The following is a 20,766-nucleotide window of genomic DNA, read 5'->3' on the forward strand; positions in this document are numbered from 1 at the left end:
GCTGGAGCTGTGGCTGCCAGCTGTGGCTGGCTCACATCTTTTAGTATTTATGGAGCCCCCTCTCTGATGGTTCTCATCTCTGGCTGAGCATCTGTTTTGCAGGGAGCTTTTAAGAAAGTCCGTGGCTGGGTGGGGTCAGGCAGAGCTGCCCCCCTGAGCGTGAATGTGAGCCCAGAGCTGAGAAGACCCCTGTGTGCCAGGCCCTGCCCTGGGCACTGGGAGAAATGTCCAGTTTCTATGGCTTCAGGAGAGAATAGGGAATTGTACGTCAGTGAATTTTAAAAGTTTTTTTTTTAATATTTTATTGATTTTTTTTTTTAAAGAGAGGAAGGGAGAGGGTTAGAGAGTTAGAAAGATCGATGAGAGAGAAACATCCATCAGCTGCCTCCTGCACACTCCCCACTGGGGATGTGCCCGCAACCAAAGTACATGCCCTTGACCGGAATCGAACCTGGGACCCTTGAGTCTGCAGGCTGACGCTCTATCCACTGAGCCAAACTGGTTGGGGCCGTAAGTGAATTTTAGAAATCAATGAAATTGTTGCCACGTTGCCAAACCTTGGCCTGCGTTGGTGGGCAGGATTCTAAATGCGTTGCCGACTGCCCTGTCTCCTTAGCCTTTTCTTCACGCCCGACGTCCTTGTGCGTTTTTGTCGGGGGCCCTGAATGGTGCCCTCTGGCTGTCTGTGGGGGCTCCCTCCTAGATGGGCTCCCAGTGCTGGCCTTGGAGTCCTTCCGTTCACTGGTTATAGTTCTTCTGTATTTTTTTTCTTTCTTTTAAATACGTCTTTATTAGTTTTTATCGGGTTTGGCTCAGTGGATAGAGCGTCGGCCTGCGGACGGAAGGGTCCCCTGTTCGAGAGAAAGAGAAAGATCAGTGATGAGAGAGAATCATCCATCGGCTGCCTCCTGCACCCCCCACACTGGGGATCGAGCCCACAACCCGGGCATGTGCCCTGACCAGGAAGCAAACCTTTGACCTCTTGGCTTCTGGGTTGATGCCCAACCACTGGGCCACACCAGTCAGGGCACTGCTGTATTTTTTTCTATTGCCAGCTGTCCTTGTTTGCTCTTTTCTTGCCTAGAACCAGTCTCCTTCCTTTCTTTCTGGTTCAATGTTTCTCATCAGCTACAGTCACAGAACCAGACCGTGAAATCTGTCAGGACCGTGTCTGACATAGGAGGCGACTGTTTGAGTGTGAGGCTCTCCCCGGCCCGTGGGGGTCCATGGACGGTAGCACGCACACATCATGACCCGTGGCCGAGTGTCCTCGAGGTCATTCTGAGGTTCACTTCTGGATGTTTCCTGCCTCCTGGAGGGATGAGGTTGCAGCGAAGTGGCTTCCGTGGCAGTGGGGCGGGGTGTTGCCCATGGGGTAGGAGCCGGGAGGGCAGGCCGAGGGTGGGTTGGGAGTGACAAGGCATGTAACCTCTGCTGGGGGCTGGGCCCAGGTGGGAGGAGCTGCACACGCTGGCCAGCGAGCCCAGGGAGCAGCACGTGCTGATGGCCGAGCAGGTGGAGGACGCCACCAACGGCCTGTTCAGCGCCCTCAGCAGCTCCAACTTCTGTACCTTCGCCTCTCCAGGTACGGCCTTCCAGGCTGGCCCATGTGCAATTGGGGTGTCTGTGGGATGCAAGTGGGGTGTGGAGGGTTCCCCTAGCACGAGGTAAGCACTCAGGGGCCTCCCCAAGGAGGGAGGGTGAGAGGAACGGGGTCCCACGGCCTCGGCCCCAGGGCTCTCTGCTGTGTCCTGTCTCCATGTGGGATTCTCAGCTGGAACCTGGAGCTTGTCTCCATGGGGTAAAGGAAACCAGGGCTTGGGAGCACGGGGGGCCCCTGTACCTGTCCCCTGCTTGGGGGGGAGGAGCCAAGTCAGCACCCCCACTGTGGTCAGCCAATAGACTCTGCAGCCCGGGGCCAGGTGTCTGCATGCGTCGTTGCCTTCGTCGGTCCCCCAGGAGCTAGAGTGAACGTGTTATAGGAAACACGCATGTGTGCACGGGATACAGAAGCTGTGCAGGGCAGGGCCTGTGCAGAGGAGGTGCCCAGAGACTGGCACCCAGCAAGGGGCAGAGCGGAGCCCCTCCCCCGTGTGCTCTGCCCCGAGAAGCAGAAGGTGGCGGCGGGGCTGGGCGTGGGGGACCTCAGTGCGGGAGGAGGCGTAACCCTGTCTTCTTCTCCGTCGGTGTGTGCTGTGGACACAGACTGCAGGGTCCAGCCTCACCCCTGTGAGCGCAAGACGCTGGAGACGGTCAGGGAGCTGGTCGGCAGCGGCCTGTGCTGGAGAGGATCGCGGGGGACCGATGGTGTGCTGGCTGCCCCCTGCCCCTTCTTCAGGTTTGTCCTGTGGTCTGGGGCCCGGGCTCAAGGGCACGGCCTGGGTGTGGGTGGAGGTCCCCAAGGCCAAGTGCTCGGGAGCTACGGGGTTTGGAGGAGTGCAGGGCTGGGGGGAGCCGGGACAGAGCATCGGGGTGTAGGGAGGGTCATTGACGCACCACCTGGGTGCCCAGGGTGAGCGAGGGTGGCAGGGTCACGGCCACTCTAGAGGCTGGTAAAGGAGCCATAAGCTGGCCTTCAGGGCCGTGCTCTGCACCTGGGATGGTGACTTGGTTCCTCTGAGCACCAGTCTCCATGTTTATGGGGGCCTGAGTGAGGCAAAAGGCTTAGGTCCTGGATGGTTCGTGTGGTGGCCCAGGGGGATGCTGGGATCCTCAGGACCAGAGCTCAGGCATTCTAGAGCAGCGGTCACCAACCTTGTGGACCTCACGGACCCCCAGTGGCCTGCAGACCACTGGTTGGCGACCGCTGTTCTAGAGCACTTGCTGCCCGGCCTGTCCCTCACAGCCCCTGGCCTGGCCTTCAGCACTGTCCACACCACCTCCAGCACAGCCCTTGGCCCCTCAGCCTCCTTCTCTCTCCGTCGAGGCTCCAAGGGTCACAGTTGAAAACTATAGAGTTACTATCTAGATCAGTGGTTCTCAACCTTCTGGTCCTTTAAATACAGTTCCTCATGTTGTGACCCAACCGTAAAATTATTTTCGTTGCTACTTCATAACTGTCATGTTGCTACTGTTATGAATCGTCATGTAAATATCTGGTATGCAGGATGGTCTTAGGCGACCCCTGTGAAAGGGTCGTTCGACCGCCAGGGTGGTCGCGACCCACAGGTTAAGAACCGCTGATCTAGAAGAAGGAACTGAAGACCAGAGAAGGAAAGTAACTTGCCTGGAGTCACACAGCCAGCCAGTCCCAGAAAGGAGCTTGTAATAGAAAGCTGTTCTCACTGCTCAGAGTTTTGAACACAGATATCTCTAACTTCTGACATGATAGCCAATGTACATTACCTTTTTTTTAATTGTCTCTGGGTAGCTTCAGCCATCCCCTACTCTGTGTGCATGTAGAAGTGGAGTAGAAAGAAAATAAGGAAGTCTCTCTTGACTAGTGTCTGCATTGGGATTTTATACCAGCTTCATGGTTTGTTTGTTTTTAATATATTTTTTATTGATTTCAGAGAGGGAGGGAGAGGGAGAGAGAGATAGAAACATTCATGATGAGAGAGAATCATTGATTGGCTGCCTCTTGCACACCCCCTATTGGAGCCTGCAACCCGGGCATGTGCCCTTGATGGGAATAGAACCTGGGACCCTTCAGTCCCCAGGCCGATGCTCAATCTACTGAACCAAGCCAGCTAGGGCAGCTTTGTGTTTTAAGTAACTTTCCCGGTGTCTGCCCTCCTGTTAACCCTTTGATCTCTACTGTCTGTGTCCTTGGATTGCAGCTGGAAGAAAGTGTTCTTAACCCACCCTGCCACCTGCTACAGGACCACCTGCCCAGGTACAGTCCGCCCTTTGGATTCTCCTGCTCGGCCTGGGCCCTGGGACGAGGCTGGTGTCTTACCTGTTGTGGGCTGTTTGCTTCGTGTCGCGCTCTGTCCTAAGACTTCCCGTGGACGAGTTCATGCAATCCTCGCAAGAACACTGTGGGGCCAGTTCCGGTGTCACTTTCTTAGATGAGGATTCTGGAGCTTGGAGGGGCTAGGAAGGTGCCTGAGTGAGTGGAGGAGGCACTGTCCGTAACTCCAGGGTCCGAAGGCTCACTGTGGCTGTGCAGCCTGCAGAGGCTGCTAACAACCCGGGTCGAACGTCAGAAACAGCACCTTGCCCCCTGCAGCGTTCCCCCTCTAGAGACACCCACGCTGCCGGCTTCATGGGACTGAGACCTTCGCCCCCATCAAGCTCCGGTCTGGCACCAGTTCATCAACGTGGCCCCTGGAGCTCCCCCAGACCCCTCGCAGCTGAGGGTTGTCATGGCCTGTTGGGTTAGTTCTCTGCGGCTTAAACAACAGAAATGTATTTTCTCACAGTCCTGGAGGCTGCGAGTCCAAGGTCAAGGTGTCAGCCAGTTGGGTTTCTTCTCCGCCCTCTCTGCTTGGCTTAGCAGATGGTCATTTTCTCACTGTGGCTTCACACAGCCTTGGCTCCATGCAGGGCCCTAGGTCAGTGGTCGGCAAACTGTGGCCCCTTGAGTGTGGCTCTTCCACAAAGTACCACGTGTGGGCGCGCACGTACAGTGCGATTGAAACTTCGCGGCCACACTCAGGGGCCAAAGAGCTACATGTGGCTCGCAAGCCGCGGTTTGCCGACCACGGCCCTAGTGTCTCTTCCTCTAAGGACACCATTAGCATTGGACTAGGACCCACCCTATGACCTCATTTAGCCTTAATTTCCTCTTTAAAAGGCCTGTCTCCATATACAGTCACATGCAAAGGTATTGAGGGTTGGGACTTATGCACATGAATGGAGGTGGAGGGTCCCATTGTCATGACCCCATGTGAGCATGTAACTCACACAGGGCCTCACCAAGCTCACCATCAAGTGTCCTTTACCACCCACACCCAGCCCCTCCTCTGCACACCCCGCTTTTTCCCCCCCCTTTGCTGTAGGTGTTGCAGCTAGTTTCCTAGTGGTTCCCAGGGAGGTGGGGCAGGGTGGCCTGCGGGACTAGTGCCTGTGGGCCGAGGTGCTAGGCCGTTCATGGGCAGCTCTCTGACAGGCCCCTGTGACTCGCAGCCTTGCCAGAATGGAGGCACGTGTGTTCCAGAAGGACTGGACAGGTACCACTGCCTGTGCCCGCCGGCCTTCAGAGAGGAGGCTAACTGTGGTACGTCTGCACGGGACCTTCAACATGGACCGCTGGGGAGGGCTGGCGTCCACGGTCCCCTGGCTCACCCCTCACCCGGGAGCTCCTAGGAGGAAACTGGCCCTTGAGTTTAGAGCCACCCACTTACCAAGGGCCCCGTGCTGTGGTGTCTCATGGGATTCGGCTCTGAGTCTCCACGAATGACGCTCTGGGTGGGACCGTGGCTCCTGGCTTGTTAGTTTCCGAATGGTCACTGCTTGACATCTGAGCGTCGCTGAGCCCAGCTGCAGGCTGGAGCCAGCCCAGCTCGGACCTGGTGCTGGGCAGAGCCTCTTTCGTAGGAAGAGGAGCTTCAACCCTCCTTGTGTGTGTGTGTGGTTTTCCTCTTTGGTTTTAAAGGTAAGAAGTAGAGACTAATCGGCGGCACCTCCTAGGGTTGTTTGGAGCTTGGAATCAGATTATGTACAGGATGGAGCAAAAGTAGGTTTGTAGTTGTTCGTATGGAAAAGTAATACAATCATCAGTAGACCATCATATAAGAATGAACTCTGTGTTTTGTGTACTCACCGCTGTAAACCTACGTTTGCCCCACCCTGTACGTTAAGTGCTGAGCACTCAGTAGGGGCTTCTTTAATGACTTTTATAAAAATGTCGTGCCGGGTCAGTTGGAGATTTACGTGGAAGACCCTCCACCTCACAAGCCCCACAAAAGTCAGTTCCAGAAGGACCATAGATCCGAGTGTCAGAGGCCAGGCCGCGAGCTGCCTGTATTCACCGAGGAAGGAACGTAGCTGCAGGATTCCTCAAACAGGACACCAAGGCGCTAACTGTAATGGGAGGCGGGGGGGTATAAAATAGGTTGCATGTCCATTTTTAAAAATATATATTTTTATTGATTTCAGAGAGGGAGGGAGAGGGAGAGAGAAACAAATGATGAAAATCATTGATCGGCTGCCTCCTGCACGCCTCCTACTGGGGATCGAGCCCACAACCTGGGCACGTGCCCTGACTGGGAATTGAACCGTGACCTCCTGGTTCATGGGTCGATGCTCAACCACTGAGCCACTCCAGTTGGGCTTCATGTTAAATTTTAAGCAGTGGTTGGGGGAGACCCTTAGCAAGAGCCAGAAGGGAGAGCTCTGTGATGTGCAGTGGTCACAGCCCCTGCAGCCTCAGTTTCTCCACTCCGTCTCCCCCTCCCTCCACCCCACCCCCCGGGAGAGAGGTTTCTGCTGTCTGGTGTGGTGCTTGGGCATCTCGGGCGGGACGGTGACCTGCATGCCCCAGGTGGCCACGGCGTGACGGCTGCTGTGATGTCGGCAGCCCCGACGCTGAGCCTGGCGTGCAGAATCGACGTCCTCTTCCTGCTGGCCAGCTCGGCGGGCACCACGCCGGAGGGCTTCCTGCGGGCCAAGGCCTTTGTGAAGCGGTTTGCCCAGGCGTCACTGAACGAGGACTCCCGGGCCCGCGTGGGTGTGGCCCGGTACAGCGGGGAGCTGGAGGTGGCCGTGCCCGTGGGCGAGTACCTGGACGTGCCCGACCTGGTCCGGAGCCTCGATGCCCTCCCCTTCGGCGGAGGCGCCACCCTGACGGGCAGTGCCCTGCGGCAGGCGGCGGAGCGCGGCTTTGGGAGCGCCAGGACCGGCCTGGACCGGCCACGCAGAGTGCTGGTGCTGCTCACGGAGTCACGCTCCGAGGACGAGGTGGCCGGCCCAGCGCGCCACGCGAGGGCCCGCCAGCTGCTCCTGCTGGGCCTGGGCAGCGAGGCCGTGCGGGCGGAGCTGGAGGAGATCACGGGCAGCCCAGAGCACGTCATAGTCTACGCCGACCCGCAGGACCTGTTCCACCAAATCCCGGAGCTGCAGGGCAAGCTGTGCAGCCGGCCGCGGCCAGGTGAGACCCAGGGGCCTGTGCCCGGAGCAGCCTCGGCCGGACCCAGGGCCGGTGGCCAGTGGCGGCCCTTCCTTATGTTGCTCCCACTGAACCAAGGCCTGTGTCTAGGGGCTGGAACCGCTTTCAATAACATGGGACCAATAATAGCACCTCCTGGGGGGCTTTTGTGAGGTTTCAGTAAGACAAGCAGTGTGCACAGGGTAGGCACGCAGAACATCGTGGGTGTTGCTATTTATCAATATTCATTTTTTATTGTTGTTAACGTGGAGCTCCGAATCTCTTGAGATGCAGGGCAGCTATCCAGCTTCTTTGATGGGAGCCCACAGTAACTCCCACTACATACAAGCACGCACATGCGCACGCATGCACAACTAGAAGAGGCATTTCATGGAACGACGCTTGTCCTAGCTACCTGATATGTTCTAGTATTTCCTGTTGATTTTGTGACCAACCATTGGGTGTGCTCTGGAGCAGCGGTCGCCAGCCGGTGGTCCATGAGGTCCGAAAGGTTGGAGAACACTGCCCCCGTGGAGTAGACATTCCCATCGGAGGGCAGGGCCTTGACCCGTGGGGAGGTGCAGTAGCTGAAACACATTCTTGGTGCCCCACCCCTCCCCGCCCCAATTGCTCCCCAGGGGTGGGACGTGGGAAGCTGCATATTCAGCTCTCAGCCCCAGATGTCACCAGAGCTGAGCCTTCCTTCTTGCAAGGGGGAGGGACAGGGTTGGCCGCCCACTCCCACCATGCCCTCCAGTCTAGTCTCCCCATGGCATCCAGAGTGGGTTTTTAAAAGATGGTTTGTGACCGTGGTAGAGTTCTCACGTACTCCACACCCCGAGTCCCTTCTGTAAGGTGTTAACGAGGTGCATTGGTCACAGGTCATGAACCAGTGTTACGTATGAAAGTCTGTATGTGGTTCAGATTTCCGTAGTTTTAACCCAGTGCTCTTTTCCTGTCCCAAGGATTCTGCCCAGTTACACTCAGTCATCGTCTTCCTATGCTCCTCTTGGCTGTGACCTGGGTTTCTAAGACCTTCCTTGAGTTATAGTGGTTTTTCAAACCCAGTACATCAACGCCTCTTACGCTGTACTTGAACGTTTCCAGGCGTTTCCCTCTGCATTTGGAATGAAACCCAAACGCCTGCTGGTTCCCGAGAGCTCGCTGTGGTTCGGTCCCTGTGGGCTTATTTGCAGCTCCTGCATGGGGTGGGGAGCACCTTAGAAATACCCCCACACCCCTAAAGTTCTTAGCTAACTCCTCAGAGAAGACCGGGCCACTTCTCCCAACTTATTAATGTTGCTCCTGCTTTTCCCCTCATGGCTGTCCATATAACTTGTAATTCTATACTGAATTCACGTCTGTCTCCCTATAGTCTGTCAGCCCATCGACAGCAGGCATCGGCCCATTTTACCCACCGGTACAATCAGAACCTTGTATATAGTGCGTGGCTCATAGAGGGTGCTCGCTGGTGGGATGGGTGAGGGTGCGGTGAAGTTGCTGTCACAAAGGGTCCCAGAGCACAGTGGCTTACGTAGGATAGACGTTTATTTCTCTCGTAACCGTTCTGAGGTGAGCAGCCTGAGCCAGCAAGGTGGCTTGGCTGCCTTGTGGTTCTGCCTCCAGGTCCCAGGTCACTGTTTCTCGGCATGAAGGGGGGGAGGGGAAGTGGAAGGCAAGCAGCTTCCTTCTGAGGGTATCACTTGGAAATTGCACAGTGACTTCCAACCACATCCCATCAGACAGAACTTGGACACAGCCACACGGAGCTGCCAGGGATGTGGCCTGGTCAGGCGCTCCTATGAGCTGCTGCTATTCTAGCAGAGGGTGGGGGGCAGCGCCTGCCGTGGACAGACAGCGGACTGGCTGTCCCCACCGAGCTGGCCGGGTCCCGCCCGAGGAGGGGGCTCCGCCTGGCAGAGCCTGCCCCCCGAGGCCCACGCTGCTTCCTCCGCAGGCTGCCGGGCACAGTCGCTGGACCTGGTCTTCCTGCTGGACGCCTCGGCCTCCGTGGGGCCCGAGAATTTCGCCCGGATGCAGAGCTTCGTGAGGAGCTGCGCCCTCCAGTTCGACGTGGACCCCGACGTGACACAGATCGGCCTGGTGGTGTACGGCAGCCGGGTCCAGACAGCCTTCGGGCTGGACACCCACGTCGCCCGCCCCGCCGTGCTGCGGGCCACCAGCCAGGCCCCCTACCTGGGCGGGGCGGGCTCGGCAGGCACCGCCTTGCTGCACATCTACGACAGGGTGATGACTGTCCAGAGGGGCGCCCGGCCTGGCGTCCCCAAGGCCGTGGTGGTGCTCACCGGGGGCCGAGGGGCGGAGGACGCGGCCGTCCCCGCCCAGAAGCTGAGGGACAACGGCGTCTCTGTCTTGGTGGTGGGCGTGGGGCCCGTCCTGAGCGAGGCGCTGCGGAGGCTCGCGGGCCCCCGGGACGCCCTGATCCACGTGGCGGCCTACACGGACCTGAGGTTCCACCGGGACGCGCTCATCGAGTGGCTCTGTGAAGGTGAGTGGGCGCATCGGCGCCGTTCAGCGCTGCCTCCAAGGGGTGGCCCCTGAGCCTGAACCTCCAGGTGCATCTTCCAAGGATCGCGGCTCCCCCGGTCTCTGGGCGCGTCCCACGTGCCGGGTTCTGTGCTAAGTCCCGTGGTAGGCACACCATCCTCTCGATGCTCAGGGTACAGAAAGTTTAACACAGATCCCCACCCCAAACTTGAGAGTGTACGTGCACCACTTAAACAGAAGACGTCGCTAGACGACCCACAGATCCCCCGAGATTGGCACTGACCTTGGTTGTGAATGCCGGAGCGAGGGGCCAACACAGCCAGGCCAGCCTGACTCAAAGGCTTCCTTTTGCCAGTGACATTCTTCCTGCCTTTTCAAAATTTATTGATTGATTTTTAGAGAGAGAGAGAGAGAGGGAGGCTGAGGGATAGAGAGACTGCCTCCTACATGCCCCACACTGGGGATAGATCCCGCAACCCGGGCATGTATCCTGCCCAGGAATCGAACCAATGACCTCTTGGTTCATGGGTTGATGCCTAACCACTGAGCAATCCTGACCAGGCCATCCTTCCCGCCTTTTTAAAAGTATGTGGCCGTTATAAGAATAGTAAGCGGTGCTAGGAGCCTCGCACATCCTAGAAAAGGTCTCCCTGCGCACGTGGGAGAGCTGGGTGGGGGTGGATCCCTGACCTACCCAAGCAGCGTGGAGCACCATCCACGTGCTGACCTGTGGCTTCAAGGCCCACATCGGCGCTAAGGCATGGAAGGCGCTACCCGAGTGGCCTCACGGCAGTTCTGGGCTTCCTCAGAGGAGGGGGTCTTTGGGGCTGACCCAGGCCGGGCCTCCTGGGCACATTCTTTCTTGTAGAAGCCAATCGGCCCGTCAACCTCTGCAAACCCAGCCCGTGCATGCACGAGGGCACCTGCGTCCTGCGGAACGGGAGTTACCTCTGCGCGTGCCGCGACGGCTGGGAGGGCCCCCACTGTGAGAACCGTGAGTGGGTCCTTGCTCCGCGTGGGTGAGCTGGGGGTGGTGGTGCGCCCTGGGAGCTCCGGTGAAGGCAGGCTCGAGGACGCGGGCTCCGGGGAAGGAATCCCAGCATCCTTTGTTCATTCGCAAGCAGCATGTAGCCGGGGTCTCCTGCATCCCCGGCATCGTTCTGGGGACATGGGTGTGGGGAACATGCGCAGTGAGAATGTCTGCCCTTGTGGGAGCACCCCTGTGCGGGGGAGACAGGACGTAAGCACGGCATCTGGTGTCCCTGCTGGTGCTCAGCACACTGGAGCAAAGTCATGGGACGGGGAGGGAGGCCTCGGTCAGGAGCCCCGGAGTGACTGGCTGACGGGACGTGGGCCCCGACGCAGGAACGTGGGTGGATGCGGTGGAAGCTGGTGGGGGTTCTTTTGTGAGTGTTTCTATTTGCTCAGTGAAGTGGGAGGAATCAGCTGAGCGTGAGGACGGGGAGGAGGTGCAGGAGGTTGGCGGAGAGAAGTAACCATCTAAGAGAGGGGACCGGACTGAGGTCCTGGAGAAGGGCTGCTGGGCAGCACGGCGGGCCCACCTGGGGCTCCTGTTATGATTTTAAAGTTAGAACCCCGAGACCAGAAGGTGGCTCCCCTTGGAGCTTGGGGTCTCGGCCACGGGCAGAGGTGGGCTTCCTAAGGCGGGCACCTGAAGGGCCCTCAGATAGGACCTTGGGTCTGGCATCTTCTGCTTGTTCTTAACCCACAACCAAGACGTGCGGGGGCCCGCACGGCTGCTGGTAGGGTGAGGACCGACACTCATGGCCTCACGGCTCGCTTCTTCCCAGGGGCCTTGAGAGGAGATGCCCTCAAGGCAGGAGGGCGGCCGCCCAGCCCGCCCCAGCAACTCCGGAGGCCTGGGCACCCCGGACGCTGAAAGGGCGCCTGCCCTCGGCGGAGCATCCTCTTGACGGTCCTCTGAGCACCTGCCTCCAGCTCTGTCCGGAGCCCGCCTGCGCTTTCCTCACCCGGGAACAGCGATGTCCCAGCTGCAGACTGCGTCTCTCAGGGCTCAGTACCAGCTGATTTCACTCGCTAATGATGGTGGTGGAAACTCTTGACGTGTAAGTAAACATTTCCTTTCTAGTTGTGCCCTGTTGAGCTTGTGGCCGTCCCCTTCCCCCTGAGGAGAAACAGGAACCCGGAGACTTTTGATGGCCCGTGGGCAGCTCACACGGCCATCGGCAAATGTTGGGACAGTGATGCTCAAGAGGCGGCAGTGGCTAGCGTGTTGTTCGGACCACCGAAGCGATGGCATTTCGAGATGGAGAAAGTGCAGAACTTCTTCTTTCCCGAAAGACGTCCTAGATGCGTTCGTGGTTTTCGTTTGAAAAGGGGCTTGAGCGGCATTTGTGACCTCTGGTGACTGGCTGTGTGTGGGGGGAGACGGGGAAAGGCCCAGATTGGACAGTGACCGATGAACCAGCTTGTTTGGCTCTGGGGCTGAGTGTGCAAACAGCCCTGGTTCTGGGGGGGCCGCATTCTCCTTTAGAGTGTACTTGGGGGGGCGTGTCATTGTGGGGTGTTTACTGAGTGCTTTTCTTATTCTCCTTTTAGTGGGGGTGCAAAGAGCAATGGAATTCTTAAACTCAACAGATAGAGAATAAAGAAACTTAGAACGGTTTTGCTTTTTCCTGTGTAGTTTTTGAAGGATTTCAAGCAATGATGTTGGTTATTCACAGGGGTGCTTGTATGGTTGTGGCACAGATGCGTGCGTTGGGACATTCTCTGGTAAACCAGGCACTTCCTCACCCCGGCCTGTTTAGGCACCCGTTCTTCCCATCGGTTGTGGTTGTGTCGTTTTGAGTTCAGTTTTCAGGGGAAACTGTTGCAGAGCCCTCACCTCAGTCCAGACACTTTTCTCTTTACTGTCCATAACGCCATGCCCTCTATGCAGAGGTCACGGCTACCTCCACTTAAACGCCACTGAGCTTCCTGGTTATCGCCACGGTGCTGTCGATGGTAGAAAGAAAACGCCGGGTGCCAAGGCTATCGCGACAGCGGTTTGTGCTCAAGGGTATTTTCATTCCTGTTGTTACGCTGGCCTTGGCGGAAGGGGACATCAGAGCAAGGCCACAAGGCTACCCAGCAGGGGCCGATGTTGGAGAACTTTCAAGAATTTGTCGTCTTGAAAATTCACAGCAGTTTAATCACTTTAGAGTATGGGTTCTCCGTCTGGTTCAAGGCTATTTGGATGTCCAATTTGAGTTGCTTGGACTCTAAAAAAAGCCCCATAAAATTGTGGGTTACATATTAAGGCTTCGCCGCTTCTAGTTTAGGTCCCAGCAGCAACGGAGGGCATGCCTTTCTTACTGCCTGACCGGCCAAGCCTTTTATGTTCTTGTAAAAATTGAAGCATTGCAGTAAGCCACCCATCTTTCATTTTCTCTGAATGATTCTCATTCCAGCCACCGTACCCAAGCACATGTGTTCTAGTAGTTCATTGATGCTCTTTGCTTTTCTTGAAAAACATTGTTTACAAATAGTGACAGTTTTGTCTCTTCCTTTGGGAGCTTTATATTGATTTTTCTTGTCATTTTGCATTATCTAGAACCTGCAGAATAATGTTTTTAATAGGTAGTGGCCACAGCACATATCTGCTTCCTTTTCACCATTAGATATTTTTGTGTGGGTAGGAACGCTTTTATTCCTAGATTACAGAGAATGTTTTAGGAGTGTTGAGATTTGTGATATGCTTTTCTGCTTCCTTTGAGATGATTCCCCCCACACACACACACATATAATCTGTACATACAATAACTTACCTATCAGTGTATTATCGGTGGTTGAACCACTCTGATTCTGAATCAACGCTATCTGGTCATTAATGTGCTTAAAGATGACAAAACCAAACCCTGGCAACCTGAGGCGACATTAAAGGCACAACTGAGCCTGGAGTACACATGCTGACAAGATTTTCTTGAATCACAAGAAAATGCTATGAACATAGCAGTTTGAGGAGTATTTTCCATTGTATACAGTTAGCACAGCTCTGGAACCAAAAATCCAACACATACTGGCAAAAGAAAAACCAAATCTTAATTTTGGACGTACATGAAAAAGGTCCTGCCCAAAAAGATTGGCAAATTTTGTTATTTGTAAAAATAAACACATTTATGCTAGGAACTTCCTTAATTTACCACTTAGGCAACTCTCTAAGTACCGGTTTCTTTCCCCAAAGAATGATTTAGGAATGTGTTTAGCTTCCAGAAGTAGTCAGTTCCTGCAGATGTTTCTAGTGGATTTGGCGCGTGGTTAATTATACTTTGAAAACCCTTTCCGTTTTCCATCTATGCTCCTGGAGTCAAGGAGGCATAACATCACCTGCTAAGATGGCACCTTGTAAAGCCCTCGGTTTTACACACACGTTTTGAAGTTCAGGGTGTAAATAAATAACCAAGACATTCCCCCTTGAGGTACAAGTCCAACAGGCCCTGCCAAGTCACTCCATGAAATACAAGAAACCTCCAAAAATACAATTAACATTTTATTTTTTTTTAGAAAAATCTAACTCACCGTGTTTATGACAAAGGAAATAAATGCCCTGGGGTTGGAAAGAACTTTAGTTCCGAGAACCCCCGGACGTGAGGCGGAGATGGCGGATGAAATGTTTCAACCTGCGTTGGCAAACAATGCCATCGGAGGAAAAGACGGGGGCCCACCCCGAACTCACCCCTTTTATTATCTTGGAAGGTGCCCGGACATTAAGCACAATTTTAAAAAACCGGGACTACGAGAGCATGATATTAAATAACTCTTAAGAATGGCCACAGGACGGACTCTGTAAACACAAAGTACTAATTAATCTCTTTTTTTCCTACGATAATGTCGAAAGTCAGTTAAATCTCAAAAGACACTTCACTGTTCTAAATTACAGGATTGGAGACATGTTTTTAAAAATATAATACAGCGTCACTTTCAAAAGGTCCTTAACTGAGTGGGGACAGTGCCTCCGCGTGGTCCCAAGTATTTCCTGCTCCGTTACCGCGTCATCCATGGCGTCGGCGCCGGCTGAAGTCACAGCTCTCTCTCCGGTCCTGCTAGTTCCTTCTCTGCAAAGGGCCCGCGCCCCCCATCAGCCGGAGCTCTCTGTGCGCGGTCCCCCGTCCTTGTGTTTCCTGTTAAACAGACTCACCCGCTCACAGAGTCGCTGCTTGAAGGAAGGCCTGGGCGAAGCGGGGGTGTCGCCACGGTCCACGTGGGCAGGAGAGGCTTCCCGTGACGCTTGTGTCCTAACTGGTCCCTTTCTTCTCCCATTCCTAGGGCGCCATTCGAATACCAGCAGCCCCCAAACAGAGGCCAGTTAGCTGTGCTCCGCGGCCGCCCCCCGCCCCGTGCACAGAGCCCGTTAGGAATAGAGGCAGCCGCTGTTTCAAACCCTGTGCATGTGTCACTGTGCGGGGCACCTCCTTAAGGGATGTTTGAGGCTGTGGCACGGGAAGGGGTCCGTGCGTCTGTCACGGCCACAGGGGAGCGGCAGCTCCAATGCGTTCAGTAGTCGTGGGTGCAGGTGCCGCGGAGTTTGCCGAATGCGCGGGCAACTCTGGGCGCGTCTGCACTGGACACGAGGGAAGGACTAACAACACTCGTGTCTGGCCGTCAGGGGAGAGCCCAGGAATGAGCCGACACCCTCCCAAGCCTTGGACACCTGGTGGCTGGAGGCTTTAGGCCAGGGGTCCTCAAACTTTTTAAACAGGGGGCCAGTTCACTGTCCCTCAGACCGTTGGAGGGCCGGACTATAGTTTAAAAAAAAACAACTATGAACAAATTCCTATGCACACTGCACCTATCTTATTTTGAAGTAAAAAAACAAAACGGGAACAAATACAATATTTGTATTTGCATGTGGCCCGCGGGCCGCAGTTTGAGGACCGCTGCTTAAGCTGCCACGGCCGGACTCCTTTAGAATCACTGGCTTTTTTGGTTTGAAAACTGTCCACTTCCCGTCTGTCTCGCTAGAACCTATGGCTAATTGGGTGGTTCAAGGATCTGACTGTCCTCGGGCCGACTGGTAAGAACCGTGAACCAAGGCCCCTCTGGTAGGGCAGGTCTGGTGCAGCCCCTGGGCCCTGGAGGGGGCCGGGAGTGACCGCTTACCTTGGCTTTCTGGAGGACGGTGCCTTTGCCTGTGACCATGACGGAAAGAGGTCTGTTCTTGAGCGCCGTGGCAGAGTTGACGGGGGTGCAATCTGGGGCAGGGGTGGGGGCGGCGGCTTTGGGCTGTGGTGACAAAAGAGCGATGCCTGAGATGTGAGCCCCCCCGCCCACCCCCACCCCGTCCAGGAGGCCCTGCCAGCAGCTCCTGCCACTCACTCGGGGGCTCACGGTCTCCAGGTGGGAGGTGTCCACCGTGGTGCCCAGCGTCACGGGCCCGGCCTCGGCCTTCTTCAGGTTGTCCTTCACCTCCACGATGCTGAGCTCGAGGTCCACGCGCCTCCTCTCCTCCGCCCTGCACTCCTCGTCGATCTCCTTCAGCTTCTGCTCCAGGCTGGCCAGCGCCCCCTTGTCTGGAATGGGAATGAGGCCGGCTGCAGGGAGCAGCGTTTCAGCCAGGACCAGGGCAGGTCCTTTCAAGGGCAGGTTGCTAGGAAACGGGTGAGATGAGGATGATCTGGAAAAGGATCTAGAGCAGCGGTTCTCAACCTGTGGGGTCGCGACCCCTTTGGGGTGGAACGACCCTTTCACAGGGGTCGCCTAAGACCATCGGAAAACATATATAATTACATATTGTTTTTTGTGATTAATCACTATGCTTTAATTACGTTCAATTTGTAACAATGAAAATACATCCTGCATATCAGATATTTACATTATGATTCAGAACAGTAGCAAAATGACAGTTATGAAGTAGCAACAAAAATAATTTTATGGTTGGGGGTCATCACAACATGAGGAACTGTATTAAAGGGTCGCGGCATTAGGAAGGTTGAGAACCACTGATCTAGAGGGACGCAGATTTCTCTGCAAGTGTCCTAAGTCTTTGAAGACTGGAAATTAAGGATGATTCAGGATGCGTGTGGTTAATGCAAGAACGATGACATGGGATCTCTGAAAAAGGCAACGCATGGAAAGATGGACCTGGGTGTATATACATTTAAGTGAAAATAAAATGTTTAAGGACGTATTCTTTGAGCGAGCTTTTAAAACTACCTCCTGGGCCTATTGACAATGGGTCAGGGGGTCTCTCTGCATAGGACAGTGACCTTTCAGATGGGGGGGTTAAGATGGGGAACATGTACCTATACAAAGACTGGCAGGGCTGTAGGCCAGGGGCCCAGGTCCAGGCTCCACGTGCCCTGCCAGGCCCCTCACCTGTGCATTTGGACAGGGTCTCCCTCAGCTCCCGTTTCTCCTTCCGGAGCTGAGCCAGGTGCCCCCGGATTTCTTCCTTCTTCTTCTCCAGCCTCTCCTTCTCCTCCGTGTACCGCTTCACCTCAGCTTCCGTCCTGTTCTTGCCAAGTTTGATCTCTACAAACCCAGAGAGGGAACCCCGAGGTCAGCCAGGCTCGACCAGGAGAGCTATGGCCAACCCATCACACAGGCTCAGGGGAAACTGAGGCTTTGACAGGAAATCAGAGCTGGACTCCAGGCCAGCCTTGCAGGGCCGGGAAAGGAAACGGGCACCACACCTTCTTCACTGCATGGTCCGGGGCAAGTCCCTCCTCTGAGCCATTTCTAAGACATGCAACTCATAGCCAGCACAGGTACCTGCAGAGGTCACCCTCAGCCTGTCCTTCGCAGGCGTGCTGGCCCCGGCTGGGGTGACAGCCACAGCGTCGGGGCAGCTCGATGAGAAGGAGAGTTTTTGCTGTTCAGTCTGGATTTTGACCGTCGAGATTCTGGGGGACAGCTCCTCAGGCTCCAGACTCTCCTGCTGCACCTGCTTTTGGAGAAAGCGAGCACAACTCAGCCGGCTGAGGGGCCTGGGAAGGTGGGGCCAGCCCACCAGCTGGGGGACGACCTGTACCTGCAACTCGGGGGTCTCTGCAGATGTAACGACGGGGGGCTCATCTGGGGTGGGGCCCGGGTCTGCAGGGAGGGCCTCTGCTGGAGGGTCCAGGCAGGGCGGTGTGGGGGAGCAGCCTCGGGCCTGGGTGCCGCCCTGACTGTGCAGGAAGGACTTGACCGGCGTGAGGTCCAGGTACATGCGGTCAGGGTCGAGCTCGCTCGGAGCATCTGTGGCCGGGGCGGCTTCCTCGGGGTCCACCTGCAGTAGAGAGGCAGGTGGCTTTCACCATTGCTTCTGCACCCCGGGCTGAAGAGGTGGCGCCCGCCCTGTCTCAGAGCTCCCGTCCCCTCCCTGTGTGGGGTGCGCAGGAACCTTCCCCCAGGGAAGCCTCTATTGATCTGGAGTTAGAAAGTCAGGGTTCAGGCCCTGGATCAGAGACCCAGGACATAGTACGAGCTTTCCTGACCTTCATTCCTCAGCTGTAAGAGGAGAGAGTAACGGTACCTGCCTCGCAGGTGGCCTGGATTAAATGAGATCAGCCACAGCAGCCCTTAGCACAGCAGAGCCCAGTGTCTGACCATGGAACCTCCTGCCCATTCGATGATTCCACCTTCACTATCATTCTGGACCCCAAAGGCTGATTGATGGGGACGCGGCTCCCAATCCCAGCAGCACAGCCCATCCTGGCACTGACCAGAGTGGCCAACCCGACGAGTCCCCATGCCAGGCGGACTGCCCGCCCCAATACAAAAGGCGACCTTGTTGCGCCAAGATTTCTGCCCTGGTGGCCCTGCAGGTGACTTGGAATCACTCTTCCTATGGCCAATGGGATTGAGGTTTGGCGGCAGGAGGACTGGACAGCCCCCCGCGGCCGCCCCCAGCATCCTTACCACGGCCGTCAGCTCGGACATCTCCACGTCGTCATACAGCAGCTCCGGGCGATCCTGGCTGGGCAGGCCGTCAATGTAAGTGTTGGGCTCTGAGAATTTCCTCTGCATCAATCTGGAAGACACACGGCAAGACTCAGAGAGAAGGATTCAAGACGGGGAGGAGGGTGGTAAAAGCCACCAGCCTCAAAGAATTCATAACGAGACTAGCTCCGGTCTCATGTAACACTCGTTCATTCAGGGCAGCCGCTCCCTCTCTTTTGGGCCTTCCCTATAGAACTGTGGGTCCCAAACTTCTCTTCCAGAAAAGCATCCCTTTCCCACCCCCCTTGGCATCCTTTTGCCATCTCCTGGCCCCGTTTTAGGATCTCCAGTAACAACAAAATCCCTCCCCATTTCACTGTCAGCAACCGGAGACGTCCCCATTTTGTACATAAGAAAGGGGTTCCGTGACCTGGCAGCTCCTCAGCCACCCGGCCCAGGAGCCCGTGTGCTCATCTAGAAAGCGGAAGCACCACCTCCGCCCTGCTCGTTCCAGGGGGCGCTGGGGACCCAGAGGGGGGTCCTCGGGAAAGCACCGAGGGAAGCAGAGGGTCAGGGAACATGCCGACTCGGCTGTAAGGACCCGGATGGTCTTCCCCCAGCCACGGTGCTGCGGCTGCTGGGTCCGGCCCAGCCCCTGGCCCTCCTGCCGCTGGGTGGAGCGGGGCCCACCCCGAGTTCTCAGCCACCAGAGGCCAATCTGAGCCTGGAGTTGGAAGCATGACTCCGAGTGCAAGGGCGCAGAAGACCCGCAGTACTCACAGCAGGGAGTTCTTGGCCGCACTCACAATACAGGAGACCCTGTCTGCATCCACGTAGTCGTAGGTGAATTCCTCTGGGTCTGTCTTGGAGCCCGACTCGGAGAGCAGGAGGCCGAGCCAGTGGCCCATTTCCTCGGAAGACTTGGCCTGAGGAACCAATTGGGTAACTGACTGGAGAACATCTCGTACTAGAATGTAAGTCCCATGAGCACAGGGAGCATGTCAGTCTTGGTCACGTGTTATCATACTTGTTGACCAGACAGATTATATACAAACTTATCCCTGAGAAGCAACCGAGATGTGGATCTTTTAGCCACAAGGGGGCAGTATGGAAGCAAAATTTCAATGAAGTCTTCCTGGCTGAAGGACTAGGTCAGCGGTTCTCAACCTTCCTAATGCCGCTACCCTTTAATACAGTTCCGTGTTCTGGTGACCCCCCAACCATGAAATTACTTCCGTTGCTACCTCGTAACTGTCATGTTGCTACTGTTCTGAATCGTCATGTAAATATCTGATATGCAGGATGTTTTTTCATTGTTACAAACTGAACATAATGAAAGCATAGTGATTCATCACAAAAACAATATGTCCTTATATATGTGTTTTCCGATGGTCTTAGGTGCCCCCTGTGAAAGGGTCGTTCGACCCCCGAAGGGGTCGCGACCCACAGGTTGAGAACCGCTGGACTAGGTGAACAGGAGCGAGCTGGGCAGGGAGTGCTTCTGTGTGTGAAGAAAGAACTCTGGCTGCGACCTGCCGAGCTCAACGCCAGGCATTATGTCACCTTTTATTTCTGTCAGTGTGACATCACGTTCGACAGGGTGGGGAGTGGGAGAAAGGCATTGTATCGCCAGCCTGATGCTTGCCCCCAGATAAGCCCTAACAGGCGTCATGTTTATGGACTGGGCTGCATCTGGTGCTACACAAACGACACCAAACCCACTGTGAATCTCCAGAAGGTTCCCTGCGGCTCAGGGAGTTAGAAATTCCCCTCCGGCCCTCAGCGCAGGAAGCAGCTCATTGTCCGCTCCTCTAACACAACCACCCTGAGGTCAGAAAGGGAATGGAAATTTTTGAAAAATGCAAACAATCTCACGCAAAGGAAACCAAAACAACCCAGGACTACACGGCGTCTCCATGACTTGCAGCACAGAGCCGACCTCCGCCCTGGCTGCGCCCGCCACCCCCGGGCCAGCAGTACCTCGAGCTTGGCCAGCTCCTCGCCGTTGTGGAGGATGCGGAAGGAGTACAGGTGGTCCGGGCTCGGGTCCGGGACCACCTCACAGCCCACCAGGCTCAGGGGCTGCTGGGCCACCTTGCTGCGGTTCCGGTCCTGGTAGAAGTGCAGGTGGCTGTCCCTGACGGAGCACCAGCGTGACTTCCACTGGCTGTTCACCAGCACGTTCAGGTAACCTGCAGGAGAGGCCGCGGCTGCAGGAAGCTGGGGGTGGCTGCCCCCACCTCCGGGCCTCCCGGGGTTCCCCCCAGAGTCTCAGCTCCAATGCCTGAGCAGCTTCTTAGCTCACAGAGGCTGGGAATCTCTGTCGTATGTTCTCCTTCCCTCCT

General features: G+C 56.0%; 2 protein-coding genes across 19 annotated transcripts in view; one reads left to right on the top strand and one right to left on the bottom strand.

Moving 5' to 3' along the window:
- VWA2 (von Willebrand factor A domain containing 2) overlaps positions 1-14,058 on the top strand; it is a 39,215-nt gene extending 25,157 nt beyond the window's left edge. For both annotated transcript variants that reach the window (XM_059661515.1, XM_059661516.1), the window contains exons 7-14: positions 1,452-1,585; positions 2,206-2,338; positions 3,780-3,835; positions 5,054-5,161; positions 6,464-7,033; positions 8,988-9,539; positions 10,407-10,532; positions 11,350-14,058. In XM_059661515.1, the coding sequence (XP_059517498.1) occupies positions 1,452-1,585; positions 2,206-2,338; positions 3,780-3,835; positions 5,054-5,161; positions 6,464-7,033; positions 8,988-9,539; positions 10,407-10,532; positions 11,350-11,438 (1,768 nt within the window). In that variant the 3' untranslated portion in view covers positions 11,439-14,058. The remainder of the gene's footprint in view (positions 1-1,451; positions 1,586-2,205; positions 2,339-3,779; positions 3,836-5,053; positions 5,162-6,463; positions 7,034-8,987; positions 9,540-10,406; positions 10,533-11,349) is intronic.
- Positions 13,460-20,766, bottom strand: part of AFAP1L2 (actin filament associated protein 1 like 2) — an 87,021-nt gene continuing 79,714 nt past the window's right edge. For 9 of the 17 annotated variants that reach the window (XM_059661492.1, XM_059661488.1, XM_059661485.1 and 6 more), the window contains 9 exons: positions 20,402-20,613; positions 19,202-19,347; positions 18,401-18,512; positions 17,529-17,768; positions 17,270-17,444; positions 16,874-17,029; positions 15,875-16,089; positions 15,659-15,804; positions 13,460-14,820 (listed from right to left, as the gene is read on the bottom strand). In XM_059661492.1, coding sequence (XP_059517475.1) covers positions 14,637-14,820; positions 15,659-15,804; positions 15,875-16,089; positions 16,874-17,029; positions 17,270-17,444; positions 17,529-17,768; positions 18,401-18,512; positions 19,202-19,347; positions 20,402-20,613 — 1,586 coding nt within the window. In that variant the 3' untranslated portion in view covers positions 13,460-14,636. Of the gene's footprint in view, positions 14,821-15,658; positions 15,805-15,874; positions 16,146-16,873; positions 17,030-17,269; positions 17,445-17,528; positions 17,769-18,400; positions 18,513-19,201; positions 19,348-20,401; positions 20,614-20,766 lie in introns of those variants that run through there. The other 8 variants (XM_059661495.1, XM_059661496.1, XM_059661497.1 and 5 more) reach the window with 6 other exon arrangements.

This window comes from Myotis daubentonii, chromosome 13 (genome assembly GCF_963259705.1).
Source record: "Myotis daubentonii chromosome 13, mMyoDau2.1, whole genome shotgun sequence".
In the NCBI taxonomy this organism is placed as follows: Eukaryota; Metazoa; Chordata; class Mammalia; order Chiroptera; family Vespertilionidae; genus Myotis; species Myotis daubentonii.